Raw genomic sequence first — 22,859 nt, 5'->3', positions numbered from 1 at the left:
TTAGAGAAAGTTAATATGAACTACAGATGCTCTAGGACTTGGCGTTCGTTTGGGTCAGCGGACGGCGAACTTTAACAGTTTTGACCCGGTTTCAACAGATAAGACAACCCTGGGACCCAATATATATATATATATATATATATATATATATATATATATATATATATATATATATATATATATATATATATATATATATTATGGTGGGGCGTCAGGGCCAGCAATGCCTTCTCTGCTGGCCTCACATTATTATCATAACGATAATAAACAATAACAATTAGAATAACTATAATAAAAGTCTCTCTCTTGACTACACTAATACAATGACAATAACACTTATATATATACACATATATATATATATATATATATATATATATATATATATATATATATATATATATATATATATATATGTATGTAACAATAATAATTAGGATAACTATAATAAATCTCTCTGAGAGAGGGAGAGAGAGAAAGAGAGAGAGTGAGAAAGGTTGACTACACTAATACAATGACAATAACACTAATAAATAAATATATATATATATATATATATATATATATATATATATATATATATATATATATATATATATATATAGAGAGAGAGAGAGAGAGAGAGAGAGAGATTGACTACACTAATACAATGACAATAACACTAATATATATATATATATATATATATATATATATATATATATATATATATATATATATATATATAGTGTTATATATATATATTTGTTCATTTTAATGCTGAATATAGTCATGAAACGTTTCTAAAATGTTTACAATGTAACTCATTCACTACCATTGACGGAAAACGACGTCAAATGTTTTAGGTGGGCTGGCAGTGAATGAATTAACTTTGTGATGACTCATATAGATCTACTGTTCTTGTCATTTCATCCTTTGATGTTTCGTTTTGGAAGACAGGAAGTTCCTAATTGAACTTGCATAACAAGTAAGTAAAGTTATCATCGAATCATTATCATCGAATTTTGCACTTTTAATTGATTCACAACTCGTTTTTCTGGCCGTGGGATCTTCTATATGTGTAGATTGCCACTTTATGCAGAATTATTAGTCGCCAATAAGTTATCTTTATTTCCATTAACTAAATCAGACTAAGATTTCCAGTTTGTTTGACCTTTGCTTCATTGGGTCATTAGCTGCTTGCTAACTAAAATTTGCACACAGATGCGCCGAGATGGTCACTCCATAAAGCGTCCCCAATATGCGATGAAGACGCACAATGGACATTTTGTCACAATTCATCCAGCGATTTTTTTCCCAAACTGTACTTGAACCAATCCACATCTTACTTTAAAAATACAGCTCCTCTCTTTTCTTGTATTTTTTGTTTTACAAGGCACTTCTGCTGGCAGCTTTATTATTGCACAAGCCAAAAGCCAATACAGCTGCTGACTATTTATGTCTGTGGCAGGCAAGGCTAGAACATCGGTAAATATGTCCGAGTTTGAAGGAGACGAGAAGAGATAAGAGGGGTATTAATGGGATCTCCAGTGTTTTTTTTTTTAAAGGAAGTCATTGTAGCTCATCATTTAAAGCTGGCAGCCAGCGCAAATTATTCAGTCAGCGGAAGCTATCACTTGCAATATTAATCTTACTTCAGATTTTGAGAGTGGGGAAACTGAAGGAGCTCGTGGATGAGTCGCAGTAATGTGAGATTTGAAGAAGGTTTCTGCAGGCAAAAGCAAATTTAATTTGATGCTTTTTAAAAGAAAGGAACAGGACGTTTCCTTTTCAAATTAAAAGCAAATTGATTGAAACATGAATCAACTTATTACAAAATTACAACGTTTAAGTGTCTAATGTTCAAAATCTTGGATACTTTTAGTTGTGAGTTTAATACCGTGAGAGAAACTGGAGTTTTCTTTTCAAATTAAGAGCAAATTGCTTGGAATAAATATCAACTTATTGCAATTTATGTTTTTGTGTCTAATTTGTATAATTTTGTAAGCTTTTGGTTTCAAGATTAATGCCATGACAAGAACTCTACAGTTTTCTTTTTAAATTAAGAGCAAATTGACTGAAATATGAACCAACCTAGTGCAATTTTACATTTTAGTGTCTACTTTGCAAAACCTTGCAGGCCTTTAGTTTAAAGTTTAATGCCGTGACAGGAACTCCACAGTTTTCTTTTCAAATTAAGAGCACACTCATTGTAACATGAATCAACTTATTGAAAATAATTCCTCTTTTCAGCTCAAACTGAAAAAAAACTGAAAAACAGCACGTGCTGTTTTGGCCAATTTTTTAATCTTTACATCAAAGGCATTTTACATTGAAACAAGACAATAGGGAGCTGAAATTTCACCCAGATGGTGGCATCGTGTCAAAGTTTGAAATGTCACAACCACTTAGTTATCACACTACCAGGAAAGTGACAACCCTTGGTTAAAATCCTACAAGTGCAATTTTCAAGAATTTGTCCAAAAAATGGACGCAATTGTAGGCAAGGGTTATGAAAAACTACGGGAAAAAAAACAAAACGCATATACCTGCAAAAACCATCTAAAATCTTGAGTGACATCATAGTTTTGATTGAGTCTTCTCAGGCTAAGGTCACGACAGTAAATGTTCCCGTTGAGTTTTCAGCCGATAAGATAATAATTGACAAATGACACAGAGCAGCAGTCCCTTGAGCAGCGTCTCAAATGGGGTCCAGTCAAAGGACAGCCATGAGTGGAAATTTAACAGGATGAAGTGGGCAGAATATGACCCAAGTGAAGGAATCCCGTCTTCGCTAAAGTGGCGCGGATCGAGATATTACACTCCCAGGTGTTTTTCAATTCTCAGTCGGCTTGTATTTTATTTTTTATGTGTCCAAGTGTGGAAATGTCCAGATTTATCTGGACATCTGCTCCCACTAACCTATAAATGAAAGTCACATAGCATTCATAATATCCACCTGAGATCCAACGTATTCATTTGTGTCCACTGTTGTGGACATTAGTTTTTGGTCTATATCTTTTAAATCAATGGCGGTTCCCTCATAAGTCCCAGTGTGCTCTATAGAGGACATCCCAGCCTTTCCGATGATATCTCACATGTTGGGGTGGGAGGGAAATTCGCTTTTGTGAGACAAATTGGACACAAAGGTGGACATAAACGAATAGGCTGGCTCTCAGGAGGGTATGTTGCACAAAAGCGAAAAACAAAAGGCAATATCCAAGACGGATAGCGACGAGCGAGGGAAAGGTTATGATAATTAAGCATGAAAATTCGCTGAACGGATGAAAAACGCTAATAGATTTGGGACGCTAACTTTTTTGTCACGATCGGTTAATCCATTTGCAGCGAGACGCAAAGGTGAAACGGCAAAGCGGGAAATGAGGTGAGACACACAGAAGCATTCACAGAAGAATACTGATTGAAATGGGAGACATTGTAAAATTCCAATTCCAGCCGCTGGCTACCCGACTACTTAACTCTGTGCATTTGGAATGTCTAATAAGGACAAAAAGGGGACATTTGAAGATCATATGAAATTGTGAAAAATGCAGTGCAATTGCTGAAAAGCTATACATATGTTTGAAGCTTCACCTGGGAAAAAAAAAAAACAAACCAAAAAAAGAGCCGCAACTAACAATTACTTTATTAATCGATTAATCTGTCGATTATTTAGTTTGGATCGATTAGTCTGTCGATTATTTAGTTTGTATCGATTAATCGCGTTTTCGCAAATTCCATCACATCCCTGCATGAAATTTGAAGCTGTAGAAAATGCAAAAAAAATTGTTTTATTTGGTAACTGGTTTTGTTAGTGGCATAAAAAATTAGGGATGTTAAGTCGTTACCTCTTGAGTAGTCACCAATTATCGAAAAAAATTTCCGATATCAAGTAGTTAACTCTTGAGTAGTCACCAATTATCCATACTAAGTAGTTTTGATACGCAAAATTTTCCCTTGTATTGCAAATATAGCTATTTCCTTGACAAAAAAAATCATGAAATCCATGTCACTTTTCCTCGAGTTCTTTTGAGTAGTCGCCGATACTAAGCGTCGATACCACTGTTTTTTTTAATACACAATATTTTCCCCTAAAAAAGATGGTAATTTAAAACAAAGAGCTGCATATTATATACATTAACTATATACACTTTAATATCTGTAATTTCTGTATATTTTCAAGCACTAAATAAAATCAATAACTGTCAATAACCATTAAATGCATTTCATTATTTTATTTCACGACGCAGAAAAACGTCTAGCAACTCCCCTGGACCAACATGTCTTTTTCCTTCAAATCTGACGAAACTAAGCGAATTTTCTCTTCTTTTAATTTGTCATTTCTAGCATGCGGCTGTACAAACGCATGTGACGGTAAACCTGCAAATTTAAGCAGGCTATTTCCTCCTTCACGTTATTACTATTCTCTCGCACGCATATCCTCATGAGTCACAAAACATGAGCATTATCAGCATGAGTTAATTTCCACATGAATAATATAGCGTAAACTAGTTGAATCCCAGGCCTGCTGATGTTGGAGGTGATGTAAATTTCAAGAGAGGCTTTTCAAAGCGCCACACAGGGCTGCAGTCATCTTACTGTAATCTATTATGCAAGGATGTTCAAGACAACCCCCGGGGCAGGTAAAATAAAGGAGCAGCATCTTAAAAAAAATGAAACTGCATAAGACATTCATATTTATTTCTATTAGAAATAAAGAAATAATAAATCACTAGCATAGACGTCAAACATCTGTCGTAGAATGAGTTCAAATTCATTCGATTAATTTGTTATTTTCTAACATAACATGCACACGCTTGGATTGTTAGAATGTAGCACCAACATAACAGTAACGTGCCTTGTTGTGTTAACTAGTGGAGAGTCTCATTTGATAGTCGTTTGAAGGGCTGGTACATATTTTTGAGTATTTTATGGATCTGATATGGGTATCTGGCTGTTACCCGGCTTTATTTCAATGTATCGGTACTCACAGTTTTACAATCACGAACTAGAAATGACAATAGACAATTCCCATTAATTGCATGAAATGCCAAGAAAAATGATAGATCGGAACGGGTAAATCTTTTCTTAAAGGAATGGAAAATGTGATGTATCAAAAATACTATATTTCTCAGGCAATGAACCACATTGGATTATAAGACACAAAAAAGGCGAATTTTTCATGGTATTTTCTATGAAACTCACTGTGAAATAAAAATGAAAGCTGAATGTTATGTTGGGAAAGTTTGCTGTACAATTTTTCTTATATAAAATGGGAATCCAAACACTAAAACACTCCGTACCGGCAAATTTTTCACACATTTTCTATGAAATTCATTGTTTTAACATGTGAAATACAGACTAAAACTGAATATTACGCTGGGAATGTTTGGTAAGCGATTTTGTTATACAAAATGGAATTCATCTTGAGGCCCTAATACATAACAAACCAGCTAATTTTTCACGCTATTTTCGAAGGAATTCACTGTTTTCAAGAGTAAAATACAGAATAAAAGCAAGTTTTGCGCTGGGAAAGTTTGTCATACGATTTTGCAATATAAAATTGGAATCTATCTTAAGAAAATAATAAATAATAATAATAAAACATAGCATACCAGCAAATATTTCACGCTATTTTCTACAAAATTCACTGTTTTAAAGCGTAATAATATAGAATAAAAGTTCTAGTTCTAGTTCTACGATTTTTCATACAAAATGGGAATACATTTTTGTAAACTAAAACATACCGTATCAGCGAATATTTCATGCTATTTTCTAAATAATTCATTGTTTTAACGTGTAAAATACAGACTAAATTTGAATATTACGTTAGAAACATTTGTTCTACGTTTTTCTCCAAACAGGTGTTCCGGAGCTATGGCGTTAAAAATTGTAGATAAAAACTAGTAACTAGGAAAAAAAAAATGTAGATACTGTAAGCCACAGGGTTCAAAGCATGAGAAAAAAGTCGCTGCTTATCGTCCAAAAATGTACAAAAATTGTAACGTTTTATCTCTTCGCATCACTTTGAGTGGAAAATTTTGACTTTAAAAAGACTCGTGGGTTTCTCCCATCGAACAAAGCCAACGCGATGTTCGGAGGCGGGCCCGATTGATCTAACGATGACGGGCGACACGCGTGTCCATATCGGTGTACGATCACGGTTATGACCGCTCCGGTGCGACAAAACATTCCGTTTAATATCCTTGGACTGCGATCCAGCCGGCGGGCCCAAAAGCAATTAACGGCGGAATCAATACCCAGAGTCAAAACACTGTGACAGCTCCATTATCCCTGGATGTAGGAGGCCGAGTGGGGTCCTATTTTTTTGTGTGTCTCCCTCCACGCGCGCGCGCACGTTTGTGCATCACAATTACAGGGAACGAAATTTTGTTTGACTGTAATTGATTGTTGTGAATGGGAAATCATTTGAAATTTGACCCCTTTGGGCACATAACGATGGCGGTGACATCACAGGAAGTCATCTGGGAGGCTTTGCGCCTGTTTTTTTTGTTTTTTTTAATACTCTTGCTAATTCCTCCCTCGCCCTTTCCGTCTTTTGCCGTTGAAATCCAAGACGTCGTCGCGCTGACGGCACTTTTATCTAATCGCACTCTTTAATGTGCTCCGGCTCATTTTATCCTCAGAGGAAGCAAAAAAAAAAGGTAAAAAAGAAGAAAAAAAAAGACTTCCTGTCTGCATTTGTTCATTTTGACACGTAATCTTGTGCTTCGTTGACCAAGTGAAAATACAGAGAGATCTTTTCAAATGTAGGGTTTGTATTATATTATTCATCTTCCTGCTTAATAAATTTACCAAAACCAGAGCTGCAGTGGAGAAAAAGAAATTTGATATTTCATTTTCATTCACTGACTACCACTGACGGCTAAAAACGTCAAAAATGACAGTTTTGATGATGTTTTTCACTATATCGTACACAGAATAGAATCAGCGATTGAGTTAATAATTGATTAGTCAGTAGTTTAAATCATTCGACGCCGGGGGGGAACAACGTGAAAATACGTCCCTGGCATTGATTGAGTTAAATATCTGGGATTGAATGCCTGGACTCTTAAAAAAAACAAGAAAAAAAAAAAACAAAGCAACCCCAGCCACTACTGTAGCTTCTATTCTTCACTACTGTAGCTTCTATTCTATGTGCTTAATAATGCGGTGCACCCTATATATGAAAACATTTTAAAATACGTGATTAATTGAAGGTGCGCCTTATGATTCGGAAAATACGGTAGAGGTGATCTTCTTTTTCTTCTTGTATCAAAAACTAGTATGAAGCAACCCCAGCAACTACTTTAGCTTCTATACTAAGTGCCTTATAATGCAGTGCACCCCAGATATGAAAACATTTTTTAATTATAGGTAATTCATTGAAGTTGCGCTTTAAAATGTGGAAAGTACAATACAGGTGATCTGAAAATTAATCAACGGCACAAAATTACTTTGCTCCTTGTATCAAAAATAGCATAAATCAACCCAAGCCACTACAGTAGCTTCTATTCTATGCGCCTTACAATGCGGTGTACCCTATACATGAAAACATTTTTGAACTAGGTCATTCATTGCGCTTTATAATGTGGAAAATACGGTACAGGTGATCTGAAAAGTAATCAATGGTACAAAATTACTTTACCCCATGTATCAAAATTAGCATAAATCAACCCAAGCCACTACTGTAGCTTCTATACTAAGTGCCTTATAACGCAAGCAGGCTAACTTAACAAAAATCCGTTTTTAGTCCGTCTCCTTTGTCAGTCATTCTTGCGGACTCCATACACGACACCCACAGCATTTGTGCCAAATATTTGCAGTATTCCTTCTGCTCCATTACCCTGTAAAATGAATCTGCGTGTGACATTTATCATTCGGCGCAACAAAATGAAGCCCGCAAATCCAAAGTTGATGCATCCTCTCATGACTAATTTGTTTTATTCATTTTGATGCCATCAACTGGGGGAGGATTAGATACAGTATAATTAATTATGGAGAACTGCACGCCATCTCATGGGTTATTATGACAAGCTATGAGCCATTCCGTTGGAGACGTTTTTTTTTGTAAGGAACTTTCAATACAGAATGACTTTGCAAAAACAAACAAAGAAAAAAAAAGGCTCATTCCCGAGGCAATTAGAAATAAGGGTATTAGGATTTGTATCCTTTGGAAAAAAGAAACGTTCACGTGATGTGAGAGATAGCTTCAGCACTGATTGGTTATGATGTGGTATGTTCTGTGCACGCCGTTATACGGTTAAAAGGAACACTATGATTATACATTTGTTTATTATTTTTATTCCACTAGCTTGTTTTTTTTTGTCCTGTTCGAACTCACGCGTAATACATTGGATTTTCATCATTCCAAAATCTTTATACAGTGGATCCCCTGGTTACAGCGTCCCTGTGTTACGTTTATTTTATGTTACGACGTGGAATACTGAGTTTTTTTGTACCCTCGTCACGGTATTTGCAACAAAAAACAACTGTCATGACCCTAGGGGGTTGGCTGTATTTGTGATGTTTTGTCTCCATCTGCAGGTGTTTTTAGATAAATGCACTTATTTTCTGTTGCCGTCACGTGACGGAGGTGCTGGTCGGTCTCACTCGTTTCAAAATGGCGGAACGGTAAAGCTTTGTTCCATCGCGGGTGGTTACAAAACCATATTTATAGTGCATTTTATCGCTTAATTCAAACTTGAAAGGATTAGCCATGGGTCCTAAGATTTCTAGTGATGTTGAAGAGACAAGTAAGACGATAATTTATATGGAAACAGAGCTGGACATAATCAAAAAATACAAAGCTAGCCTAGCCTTGGCTAACCTTACTAGGGAAAATGGGCATAACAAGTGCCACTCAAAGGTAAATAAATCTTTTCTATATTTTTTATTTATGATGTTTTCTGATTGTATACATGTATATTATATATACGTAGCATTTACTATACTATTTATTACTATATATATATATATTAGTGTTGGCTAAAGGTCTCTCTCTCTCTCTCTCTCTCTCTCTCTATATATATATATATATATATCTCTATATATATATATACACATTTATTAGTGTTGGCTCAGTGTCGATATTCGGAAAAGCAGAGTATGTTCCCCATCTTTTTCATCATCGCTCCATGTCAAAGCAAGAGCCGACAAGTTTTTTATTAAGACAACCGAGCTGCGGTATGCGAGGTCAAACATCATCACTTGGTACATGCTTCATATCGGCACCCCGCTTGGCAGAATTTTCCGCCGGCTCCTTTTTTTTTTTCCTTGTGAATCAGCGTTCAATTTGTAGTACGCACACATGGGGTACTAGGTGCCGTTTGTCAACATATATATATGCAAGCGCATTAGTTTTTCTACGAACGCAGTTTATCCGCATTTTTTCAAAGTTAATACCAACGAAAACGACCGTAGTCAGGTTATTTTTCACTGCTTATTTCCAATCTTTACGGCTACTTACATTCATTGTGATACAACAATAAGAAGAATTCATCCATAAAACAATTGAAGGGCTCGTAGAGCACTCCGAGGAACTTAGCGTGTCGTGAAGAATGCCGAGCGTAACCTTCAGACAAACCGCATTGTCACAAACAAGCAACTGTGAGACTAATGACAAAAGTGTCTCTAGAGTGAGTTTTACAATAAAAAAATATATATATACGCAGTACACTTTGTGATTATTAAGTAGGGGAAACAATGCTCTTTATGTCATCTCATTTATTCAGTCAAACAAGGATTAATTAAAGTACAGTTAGGGAATAGGGAACAAGAACTGGCTTGAACTAGCAAAAAAAAAAAAAACGCATGGTGAGTCATGTACATATTTTATCTTTATTAATTTTGTATATTAGTTACCCGTATGAGATCCGATATTTATTGCTGCTCCTTTAGGTTTCTTCATTGTCGCATAGGATTGATCTCTTCAACACATAACATCAAGTTTTAAATTGTCTAGTTTATTTCCAGTGCAGACTGCCGAGTCTAGTTTTCGACTGGTTCTCCAAGTCTGGCTTTAAAAACGAATGTCCGAGTCAAGTTTCTGAGTCGATTATCCGAGCCTAGTTTCTGGCTAGTTTTTCCAAGTCTTGTGTCAAAATCTAGTTTCTGAGTCAAGTTTTCAAGTCTGGTTTCCAAACCTAATTTCTGAGTTGTAAAGAGTAGTTTGAGTCCAGATTCTGAGTCTAGTTTTCCAAACCTTTTTTCCAACTTGGTTTCCAAAGTCTAGTTTCCAAGTCTAATTTTACTGTAGCATTTTAGTTTCGGAGTCATGGCTTCAAACTCAAGTATCCAAATCTAGTTTCCTACTACCATTATACAAAGCTTGTTACAGTGTGGCAATGTTGTTGTAAATTTCCGTTTTCTGTCAGGTTTTGAGTCTAAATTCCAAGTTTAGTTTACAAGTCTAGTTTCGTAATCTTGTTCTCCAAGCATAGTTTCAAAGCCACGTTTCCTGGTGTAGTTGGCAAGTCTAATTCGCAAGTGTGGTTTACAAGTCTAGTTTCTGAGGCTTGTTTTCCAGGTCTAGTTTCAAAGTCTAGTTTCTGAGTCATTTCCAGGTCGTGTTTGAATACAATTCAATTTCCAGGTCACGTTTCCAAGTCTAGTTTCTGAGTCTAGTTTCTAAACCTAGTTTAACAAGTCAGTCTTCAAATCGAGTTTTCTGAGTGGTTTTCTAAACCATTTTTAAGAATAGTTTCTGAGTTTTGAGTTTTTTTCTGAGTCAGGTTTACAAGTATAGTTTCAAAGGCTAGTTTCATTTCCCAGAAAGGTGTTCGAGTTTTTTTTTTTTGAGCCTCATTTCAGAGTCTAGTTTTATTAGATCTAATTTCCGCTGCTCCTTGTTTTTACGTAACATTTTTGTGTATAAAAACGTTCAACTTTTTTTCAATTTCCGTGTCATGACTACTCCTTGGTCTAAATTCTGCTCCTCCTATGACATCATCACCGATCTTTTTAATATTAGGAGTCTCAAACATAGCAAAACGCTTTGGGTAAGGAAATAGTTTTGTCCCCAATGTTATCAAATCACGGACAAGAAGCGGTGGCAGCTTGCTGGAATGAATCAAGACAGCTTCAAGCCTTAAGCGGGTTCATGCCATTGTCCGACCAATAAAAAGGCCTGATTTGATTCACATGGGAAAGTAAATGAGAATTATTTGCACGCATGTATGAATCTTGCACATATTTCCCTAGAGGCTTCAAGGACCCTTATTGCGTCACACCTCCCATATGTTTTTTTTTTTTCCATCTGCTCATCTCTTCACTCCACCATCTTATTTGTCCAGATGCAGATAAAAGCAATCAACATGGGTCAAGCAGTTGCTGCTCAGACAAGAATGTTTTTTTTTTTTTAATCCCCAAATTTGCTGTCAAATCAGAAGACGGAATAAGATCGAGACACAAAAAAATGTGATAACGTGTACATTCTTGGCAACGGATGGAAATCATTCTAATTATTCCAATTGTGATTAATTCCGTGCCAAAAGTGTCCAAGCGATGTCGTCCCCGCCCATTTTCACTCAGAGCTCATCAAAAAATGATGCTTGGTAACAGGCTCTTGATGTGACATGATGCCGCTAATAGAGCTTTGATCCCACTGGGTCAAACTGTCACACGTTGTGTTTCGGGCGAGTGGCCAATCACGCTCAAGAAAGAAAATCAGCGCCGCAACTGCTCGGCAAAAATAAAAAAATATATATATATTATTTGATAGACGGAGGAAATCAAGCGAAGGAAGGAAGCGAGGCATCTAAAGTGCATTAAATCTGATTTCGTTTTCAGAACCAATCACTTCATGTGATCAGATATGGAAATTTTAAAAAACACAGTTTAGAGCAGAATTTAATCACACACACACATATATACATATACATATACATATATATACATATTCATATACATATATATATTTAGACTAAACTGTAACCCATAAAATTTAATATATTAGTTAATGCGTAAAAACATCAGGTAAAAACATCAACATTTTATATACATATTAAAAATGATAAGTAATAGTAAAATAGTATAGTAAGTGCTACTTATATATAATATACGTGTACATAATTAAACATCATCATAAATAAAAAAAATATATAAAGGAAAAATGACATTTTATTGATATTGGGAGTGACGTGACTTGAGCTAGTTACGGCCATATAGCCTAGCAAGAGAAACCTAGCCTAGCCTAGCCTAGACCTCTTTGTAGAGATGAAGATCTCCAGCATTGTTTCCATATGAATCATCTTCTTACTTGTCCCTTTAACATCACTAGCAATCTTGGCTAAACAATTAAAGTTGGAAATACGCACCAAAATGCACAACAACTACGATATTGTAAGCACTGACACGAGATCAAGTCTTTAGCATATCAGCTAATAGCAGACCTGTATCAAATTGACGAAAAAACTTAGTATTCCACTTTGTAATGTGAATAAAAAACATAAGGCAGGGACGCTGTAACCCGGGGGTCCACTGTACGATTTTTGGTGTTTTGTATCAGATCTCCGTTGTAATGACCTGTTTACATATCAAGTTGCAATATTAAAAAAAAATACATTCTGTAAATTGTATTTTTTATATTTCCCTAAAACATTGGACTTAAGTGAGCAGTCGGCAGCTGTTTTGGTGGACATCATCCAATTAGATTTTCTGTTTCCCACGGTTAAAACTTCACCACCCCTATTAGAACTTATTATTATTACTAAAAAACTGAAAATGAAAGGAGGAATACTACTCCACTAAAAAGCAGCTGCCGTTGACCGTAAACGGAAAAAAAAGCCTCTGTGACCGATGACCGACGCTGAGCTTGAAGCGGGCCAACGGAGAAACGAGAACAGGAAGCACCTGTCAATCTAAGTGTGAGCGTGTGTGTCCAACAAAAGACGAGCAGCATCCTGCAGAGAGCAAACCATCAGGAAAGCATTACGATCATTACCGACCTGTGCGGGCTAGCGGGCTGATGGCGGTAGTTAGCGGAATGATGCATTGTACATCGCGACTCCGGGTGGCGTTTTGTCGGTTAAAGCGCGAGAACAGCCTCGATTGACGCAAAGGTCCGAAAGGAGGACGCCATTTCAGGGATTCAATTATCCCTTGTTTTTACACCTCTCGTTTGGTTAACTTGCAAAAATATACGACCGGCTATGATTAGGGAGAATCTTTTCGGGCAATTATAGTACGTGGGTATTTTAACCGCGGGACCCGGCTTATCCCGTATTTAGCCGCGGGGCCGTCTTGCGTTATGTCCTCTCTCCTATTTTCTTCTTTAAACACTAAAATGGAAATGTGGTTTAACGGCGCCCACGTCAGTGCAATCCAGCTGCACTTTGGGCGGTCTTGCAGGTATTAAATGCAGAAGGAATTTGTATTAAAATCTCACAAACGTGCACGTTTGTTTCAATTTTATCTCGCTTGTTTTCTCATTTACTCGCAGTTAGACGTTCTATAATTTACAGGTTTTTATTTTTTGGATAATAATCGCAATTTTTTTTCTCATGAGTTGAGCCCTGCGGTTCATTGTCCAGTGCCTCTTATCTACAGTTTTTTTTTTATTTTTTTTATAGTATTACACATATACAATACATATATGTATAAAATGGATAAGATCTTATATGAACGTTTGTGATGAATAGTTTGTAATCGAGTTTTATTCGCGAGCACGATTTTGGCTGCCATGATTAATTAAGCGGATCCATGGCGATATTAACATTTAAAAAGTCGAGCACTGTTTTTGATTACAAGTCAAATCATGTACTACCTCTAGGGGGCAACGTTTCACACGTTTGCATGAGAAAAGCTTATTATTTTCTTACCCTACGAGTATATTGTTTACCATTGTCACCCGATTTCTAATATTTATAGTGCGAGCAGTAAATTGAGACCCATTTTGAAAAATCAGTTAGAAATGACCAAAAATGACACTTTGACTGCTAACTGATTAAAATTTTCTTAAAAGTAAACAATGTGCTTGGTTCTAAGCAGGCTTCATTTTTTTTAAGTACCGTATTTTCCGCACTATAAGGCGCACCAGATTATAAGGCGCACCCTCAATTAGTGACATATTTTAAAACTTTTTCCATATATAAGATGCACCTGATTATACAATTATTATTATTAAATAATATTAAATAATAATTATCGCAATATAGTAATACTCAAAGTAATAACAATAATAACTCAAATAATAACTCTAAACTCTCAATAGCATAATAACTCGACCGACATAATGACTGACCTTGTTCAACTGTAAACACACAAAAGAAACAGGTAACGCTTACTTTATCAATTTGTTCCCCATCTACGAATCCCAATCTCAATATTGATCCATATATAAGGCACACCTGATTATAAGGCGCGCCATCAGCTTTTCAAAAAAATTCAGGCTTTTAGGCGCGCCTTATAGTACGGAAAATACTGTAAGTTAGCTGTGTTGCCCAGTGTGCCGCGTTTTTTGCCATTGATTACTATTTACTTGATTTTTTGGAGTTTATTATTATTATTATTTGTAAGTCTCAAGCCTTGAACCCTTATTCCTATACTGCTTGTCAATAAATCGACATGCTTGACCAAACACGATGAATAATCTTTACTTCAATATTAACAAAAATAATCGAGGTTATTATTGTTTTGGTCGTAATCGTGCAACTCTAATATATATGTATACATGTATATATATATATATATATATATATATATATATATATATATATGTATATATATAGCAGCTAGAGAGCTGACTGAATAAATTGACTCTGTACCTTCATGGCGATGTTTATATTGATTGAAATAAAATGACTCCTGACGTGCCTCATCCATGCACTTTACTATCATCAAGGGTATACTCATATGCATCCTCCATTAAGCAGTGGCTTTGTAGAGACATTTTAATCTAGGCAGCAGGAGAGGTGTGTTGTGCCGTGTTTTGTTTTTTAATGGGTAATATCCCTTCTGCCTTTCTATCAATAAACATGTCATTTTGTGTAGGGGGAAAAAAGGGCATATAGAAAACGTTGATTTAGCCGCGCTTCGAATAAGAGCCGCATCCTCCCTATCCTAAATAATGAAGGTCCAATTTGTTTTATTTGTCGTTCAAGTCTTCCCTTTTCCTCTTCCTTTTTTTTTCTCTTCGCCTTTTTGATGTTTGCATAACACTTTGAGAACATCCATATCCATACATACTGAGTCAAAACTCTTTGTTTCTGGGCAGGGATCAAATTCATGAGTCACGGTTCCCAGAAGTAAGCCTGTGTACAACCGAGGACAATTTGTTCATATTTAGCGAGGATTTTTCTGGGATTAAAAAAAAAAAAAAATTTATCAGCTGCCCCTTCTTTGCCATAGCCCCTAGGTTAGAAACCGCTCTTCTGATGTGTTATCGGCCCCACGCAGGCCCATATACTGTACATTGGATAAGGTTGAGTTAACTGACAGAAATAAGGCCACTGCCAAGTGAGAAGTCTGTTTTGGAAAGAATATTTGACTCCATACCGTGACTTTCCGTATATATATAAAAAAAAAAATACTTCATGGCAAGAACATTTGCATTTGGAATGTATTTACAATTTATATCATAGCTCTAGGCGACGTTGTACTTTATGTTTAATGAATAAAGGTTGCATATCTAATGCGGTAACGCTATCACCGGCATTGTGACGTTTACTGAATTATACATGACTTTGTGGTATTATATTATGGGGGTGCTTCGGCGTGTAACCTTTCACGGTGAACGTTGGTCATCACTTTGTAAAAGTCACGTTAGGTATTATGCATCAAATGACTGTTTGGCATTATAATTGTACACAAATCATACGTTGCTATACGATAGGACTGCGACTGCGCGTATGTCGGATGTCTAGTCAAAAACATTATTTTAAAATGAATTCGCAGATTCAGTTGCTAGGTTGGTCCCTAAAGACAGACAAAAAATGGTAAACGCGAATTTTATTTTGACTCAACGTGTTGATAATTTTGCCTTCACAAAGGACTACAAAAAGCATAATTACTGGTTGGATTCAGAACTAGAATATCTAGAGAGTTAAAACGGATTAAAACGATTAATCGCTGAGCACAAATAATCACAATTAATCATTGCAGCTCTATTTGAAATAATTGTGTATTTATTCAGTCATGAACATGTTTTTTCTTTTTTTATTGAAGATTTAAGCCACTCATTTTCTTCCAATTTTCCCTACTTGAAAGTAAAAAAAATGGCAATTTTATTTAATAAACAAAATAATGCAATAAACATGGATTTTTATTTATTACTGGTTGACCTTGCAAATTTTCTTGGTATTTTTCCTTGTTTATTTTTGTAACAAAAGAAGCAAACTAAAAAAAGGAACCAAAGCAAAAAAAAAAAAAAAAAAAATCTACGTGTTTTTGTAGATATTTAATTAACCCCAGAGAAACCTAAATTGCCTATGCAAAAAATAAGGGTGGATTCTGGTGGTGATGCATATTCTCTGCTTCAAAAAAAAATAAAATAAAAATCTGCGTGGCCCTCCCATCAAATGTCTGGACCAGTACTGGGCCGCAAACCAGTGATTGGACACCCATACTGGAAAATTTTAGGAAACCATAAACTAGTGTTGCTGCTCTCTAAATACAAACAATAAAAAAAAAGAGATTACAGACTACGGATCAAGCCCGGCTGCACGTTTAAGGGCAATTCATGTTAATTATTATTTACCATTATGGATATTAATAATAACAATAATCCTAAACACCATCGGGGCATGGATCCATCCTGCCTTGATCACGTTACTGGCAGGCTGCCGTGTCGCAGCAGTCATTACGTAACAAAGCTGTATTTTGGGGGCACTTGAAAAGCGTGCCGAAAAATTTGCATATTTGTACAAAAATATTGCAAGACAGCATGCCAGTGGCCGGACATGTTTCAAATGCACTGTGACAGGACACCGCCGCAGATTGGCCACGTTGAAGTCATGTGTCATTTAAAATATACGCTCAAAACAAAGTATTTTGTTCCCATAATGCAACAGCGTATTGATGACCATAACTCATAATATTATAGTTAAAAAAAGCTGTTTTATAGCATTTAGTTTACAAGTATGTTTTTGCAATTATTTATGAACGTTCACGCAAATACATCTGAACTTTGCTCTAGGCTAAATGCTAAAAAATTAGCATTTTGACGACATAGCATTATGAAAAAATGCTATATTTTTGCATATTACAAATATTTTCAAGCATATTTACAAGTATGTTCAAATGTACCAATATCTTGAAACGTACTTGCAAATATGACTGAATGTATTTCTAGGCTAAATGCTAAAAACGTAGCATTTTGTTCCGAAAACGTCATGGGGTACCACATAGCATTATGAAAAAAATGCTATATTTTTGCATTTATATTACAAATATTTTCAAACATATTTACAAGTATGTTCAAATGTACCAATATATTGAAACGTACTTGCAAATACGTCTGAAAGTATTTCTAGGCTAAATGCTAAAAACATAAAGTTTTTTCCCATAATGCCATGGGGTAGTGATGAGCATACTTTTTAGCATTAAAAAAAAATAAAGCAACATTTTTAGCATTTGGTTTACAAGTGTGTTTAAGCTTATTTACAAGGTTGTTCGAACGTACTGAAAATACTTCTAAATGCGTCTGAATGTACTTGTAGGCCAAATGCTAAAAACATAGCAAGTTTCCATAATGTCGCAGGTTGTGAACAACTATATTTGTTTAGAATAAAATGCTGCGTTTTTAGCATTTAATTTACAAGTATGTTTGAACATATTTACGAATACGTTTGAATGTACTTGCAGGCTAAATGCTAAAGACATAGCATTTGTTTGCGTAATACTATGGGCTGATGATGAGGATACTTCGTAGCATTAAGAAAAAGGCTAACTTTTTCGCATTTAGTTTCCAAGTATGTTTGAGCTTATATACAATTTTGTTTCGAATGTACTGAATGTAATTGTTGGTTAAACGCTAAAAACATTGCTAGCATGTTTCCATAATGCCAGAGAGTTTTAGCAACCATATCCTGTCGCATTATGAATAAAATGCTGTATTCTGAGCGTGTGATTTACAAGTATGTTTGAACTGATTTACATGTTTGAGTTATTTGGAAATACATCTAAATATTTTGTAGGCTAAATGCTAAAACCATAGCATTTGTTTGCATAATGCCACAGGATGTTAATGAGAGTACTCCGTAGCATTAAATATATTAGGTATTATTAAGTATTTTCAAGCTCATAAGCAAGTTTGTAGGCTAAATGCTAATAACATAGCATATGTCCATAATGCCACAGTTTTAACAACCATATCCTGTAGCATTATGAACAAAATGCTATATTCTCAGCATTTGATTAACAAATATGTTTGAACATATTTACAAATACATTTGAATGTCCTTGCAAATATATCTGAATGTACTTGTAGGCTAAATGCAAAACACATAAAATTTCTTCGCATAATGCCACAAAGCATTGACAATCATACACTGTAGCATTATGAGAAAAATGCTCAATTTAGTATTTGCGGGGACACTCAAACATATTTTTAAACATTTTCAAACACACTTGCCAATCCAAAAATATTTACTTTATTATTCAACCATAGATTTGTAGCTCTAGCAAGAATATGCTCCCCAAATTTCAGCACTTTGTTGTATATGTGCCCAGGAATATTAAGGCAATATCTCTAACGCTGTTTGTGCAATAAAATAACTCCACAGCAAATTTTCAGCAATATTTCTTGACTCTCTCACAATATGTACAGTATGTCCTTGGATGTTGAATGTAAATGCAGCAACCCACACGCCGGGCTATCAGCCAACATTTTGCACTAATTGCTGCCAGTTTGCTGAAAAACACATCAACTAGTGCTGTCATACTTTCTATAAATTCCGCCCTCTCCCTTTCCCGACTGCAAAAAAAAAAAAAAGCAGCCTTGCAAGTCATAAACGCTGGGTTACAGTGTAATGTCTGCATCAGTGGGCCTCTTAAGCCTAACACCCAAGAGTCATGTGGGATCAAATCCACATCAAAGCCCGGCCAATGAGAGCTGTGCAACAATAGAACAATAATTAAAGCCTCGCGGATTTCCCAAACACACGCAGACACACTATATCACGGCTTGAAAGAGCCCCGCTTGATGTTTGTCACAACAATACGGCAACCTTTTGTCAGTCTTGACACATACGGCTACCTGCCACGCAATATGGATGTTGCCGCGTGTGTTCGATGCGGCAAACGGAAGACGTCGGGGTCGTTTTGAGACAGCGGTGCAGTGGATGTTCGTTTTTGGGCTCGATTGTTGGAGCTACACAACTAAGTCCTAGTGTCCACAAGTGAGGACGTGCAGACACTTCGCCACCTATGAAGGATTTGGCACATTTTCTGGTAAACAAACCGTTTGCCTAGTGCGTTTTACCCCGCTGATAGTGTATTGCAGCGGTTCTCAAATATTTTCCAATGATGACCCCCTGTGAAATATGTTTTCAGCCAAGTAACCCCTTAATCAGTGCAAAGCATTTTGGGTGAAAAAAAAACATAAAAAGACGTAAAACATGCCATCAGTGTTTGATTTGCTAAACTTTAGAACCCTTCAAACTTTATTTGTGTTAGTCCACAAAAAAATAATCATCATAAAGTGTCCTCTTTTGGATCATAGAGGAAATTTGTTGTCAAAAAGAAATAGCTTATTATTAACAAATACTTTTCTACAAAAAAATAATCAGTAAAGAGCCAGACCTGTTCTAAAAAAAAAAAAAAAAATAAGATTCACATAAACAAATCATTAACCTAATTATTAATAAAAAATGTGTCCATAAAAATAATCAACATAAAGTATCAAACCTGTTTTTAGAAAGACACAAGTATAAATATTTATCCACAGAAAAATATTCAACTTAAAGTGTCCTCTTTTGTGATCATAGTAGAGATCAGTTCACAAAAACAGATCATTAACTTGACAGGTAACGAGAGGAGGCATGTAACTGGGCTAGAACTGCTATGAAATACAGTGCAGTACACGGGAGAAAACGCTTCCTGTCAATCCTCTCCATTTTAGTTAAACAGGAAATGCAGCTCTCGATTCACAAAACCCCTTTTTTTTTTTCCGATATCTTTTTTTACGACCGATTTTTATGACTAACAGCTTACGAAAAAAAACAGTTAACGAGCAGATGCCCCGTAACCCATTCGTATGTAGAGGAGCTGTAGCGGCATCTGATTGGTTGTGTATTAAATGTGCTATATGAATAAAGTTTGTTTGTCTTGTTTTGAATCCCAGCTAGCCTTCTATGCTAACTTACGCGAGTAAACAATGGGGCTGCATCCAGGCTAACACCCAGCTAGCTGCTAATTTGTGATGTCATCGCCCGCATCTTCATGGAAAAAAAATATTTCATCACAAACGGTGAGAGAAAAGTGTGTGTGTGTGTGTGTTGTGTGTGTGTGCGTAAGCCACAATAGATTTTTTCTGTATTGACAGTTGATTCCTTGAGATTAATATCAGCTGTAAATATCGGTTATCGACCCTTTGACTAACGATAATCGGTATCGGCCCTGAAAAAAGCTCCAGCTCTAATTTTGGGGAAATATCAAAAACGAGCAATTTCTTTTTATTTTTGGGCCACTCATTGATTGCCATTGACGTCTATAGACGTCAAAAATCCTTTTTCCTGGGCTGGCTTTGAATGTGTTGCATACAAACTTTCTGACCACAATATCGTCACCTGAAGGTCACATTTTAACACGAGCAACACATCCCTCAAAACACCCCCCCACCGACCCCCCCCCCCCTTTTTTTTTTTACCTCTTCAGTATCCACAACCTCCGCGGCCTCGGTCGGTTCCGGCGCTTTGACGAACCACCACTGGATCTCCAAATAAACTGACGTGGTTCCGCTTTGGAAGGCGCACGCCATCTCTATGTTTTGTCCCTCTTTAACTGTCATGTTGGAGGGGAGATCAGTGAAGCGACCTGCGGAAGATGGAAGGGAGATAAATGTGTGTGTGTGTGTGGGGGGGGGGGGTGGAGATAATGAGTAAAGGAATAAGGAAATGCAGGGGAATGAGAGAAAGCATTGTGGGAATAAAGACGATTTTTGCAACACACACATTGTTGAATATATTCATTACAAGTATTGCGCAGAGGGCAAATGACTTTGGGGGGGGGGGCGGAAATTTCAACAATAAATAAATAATATGCTGCAAGCGTCAAAAGCTGCCTGTGTTTAATTCAAATGGCCATAAAGAAGTGGAATGTAATAAAAATGAAGGACATTTGGATTTCAGGACCAGGGACAGTGACATTTAGCAGTTTTCCGCGAAGCGAGACATTTTGCGTTTGTGCGTGAGGGTTTAGAAAGCCAGACAATTTTTTTTTTTTTATTAAGTCGATGCGCTAAAAACATAACAAGCAGTCACCAGTTGCTTTTTTTTTTCAGCGTTTCATCGTGATCGCACTGTCTGGGACGTTTTTTTTTTTTTTTTAAATCCTGTCTCAATCGTAATTTTGACCGCTCCCGATCATCTTTCAAAAACAAACAAACCGCGCACTTTTTTTTTTTATAATAGTTTCTCACGCATTCTTACCTTCAAAGGAGAATCCAAAATGCACGCAAAAGCCAGCCAAGAAAATAAATCCAGCGGTATCGTGAGAGGTCCACATCATTGCAAACTGCTGCGAGGTTTCTTTACATGAAAACAAAAAAAAAAAGCAAAACGGAGCCAGCAAAAATAATCAAACACTTGCTGGGTCGCTGTTTGGAAACGGAGGCTGCCGCAGGTTGAACATGCCGCAAACTAGCGTCAACTTCTTTTTTTTTCTCTCTCTCTCTCCGTGTGTCTGTTGCTGCGGCGACTGTCGACTGGCTCGGCTCGACTGGAGTGTGCAAAATAAGCAGCGAGCTGCGGGACTTGCTGTGCAACACCGGAGAGACGTCAGTCAGTCTGCTGGTGAATCACTGTGTGGCATTCGCACTTCACTTTTTTTTCCCCTTTTCTTTTCAGCGCTCTATCCTCCGGCTATTCATTTAAACATCTCCTATCCTGTCGGATTTATGCAAAGTGCCACAAGCTAGAATATTTTTTTTTTTCCGAGAAATATGGACGAGTCACTATTCCGCGACCAAATAGTATACGTTTAAATTCCGGTGTATTTAATGGAACGTGGGCGTGGCCTAGCTTGCAGTGTAATTGAGCTCCTGGAAAGTCGGTCCCGAAGCATAAAATAGGAAGGTGTGGGGGGGTTGAAAGTGGGGGCTGCACAGGCAGGGCAAGTGCAGCAAGTCATAAGTCATTAGTATAGAAAGGATCCCGCTGGAATATTATTAGTCTCATGGGCAGACTGAGAACATGCAGTCCTTTTGCATTATGCACACATTGTGCCACTCCTTGGATTTGTGGAAATGTATTCAGAGTACAATCTGGGTGCAACCATCTGGAGAAATCACCTTTTCCCTTTTATTAGCAACACTGACGAGGAAGATGAAGCAGAATGCTGGTAGATGTTTTTTTTTTCTTCTTTAAAAGAATATTCATGGGGTTCTTTTGGGAAGCGCCCCAAACCACGAAAAAACAACAACAAAACAAAAACTATTCAGTTATTTTGAATATTTTTGTCATGTATAGGCTGCACCGGACTAGTGTTGGTGAGACAGGTAGGAACATCAAATCGTTATGCAGCATGGGAGATTTTAAAATGTTTGTTTTGAATTATATCTTTTTTTTTTCAAACTGTCTGCTTGCAGAACAAACACGCCCTTGAAACAAGTTGAACGTACCTGCACATTTAGAAATAAGACTTCAAAATCACAGACACAGTGGGGTTGTTAGAATACTGCATCAACACTACAGTAACATGCCGGATTGTGTTTACAAGCGATG

At 36.4% G+C, this 22,859-nt stretch overlaps 1 protein-coding gene across 1 annotated transcript in view; it reads right to left on the bottom strand.

The window, feature by feature from the left end:
* The window catches only part of vstm2a (V-set and transmembrane domain containing 2A), a 48,104-nt gene extending 26,000 nt beyond the window's left edge, over positions 1-22,104 (bottom strand). The window contains exons 1-2 of the mRNA XM_088402322.1: positions 21,567-22,104; positions 20,786-20,952 (exon numbers count right to left, since the gene is read on the bottom strand). Of these exons, the coding sequence (XP_088258448.1) occupies positions 20,786-20,952; positions 21,567-21,645 (246 nt within the window). The 5' untranslated portion in view covers positions 21,646-22,104. The remainder of the gene's footprint in view (positions 1-20,785; positions 20,953-21,566) is intronic.
* Positions 22,105-22,859: the final 755 nt, after the last annotated feature.

The sequence above is a fragment of the Hippichthys cyanospilos genome, chromosome 19, assembly GCF_059441005.1.
Source record: "Hippichthys cyanospilos isolate Australia breed blue-spotted pipefish chromosome 19, RoL_Hcya_1.0, whole genome shotgun sequence".
NCBI classification, from domain to species: domain Eukaryota; kingdom Metazoa; phylum Chordata; class Actinopteri; order Syngnathiformes; family Syngnathidae; genus Hippichthys; species Hippichthys cyanospilos.
The sequence above is the reverse complement of the archived record's forward strand: the minus strand, read 5'-3'. Positions and strand labels throughout refer to the sequence as shown.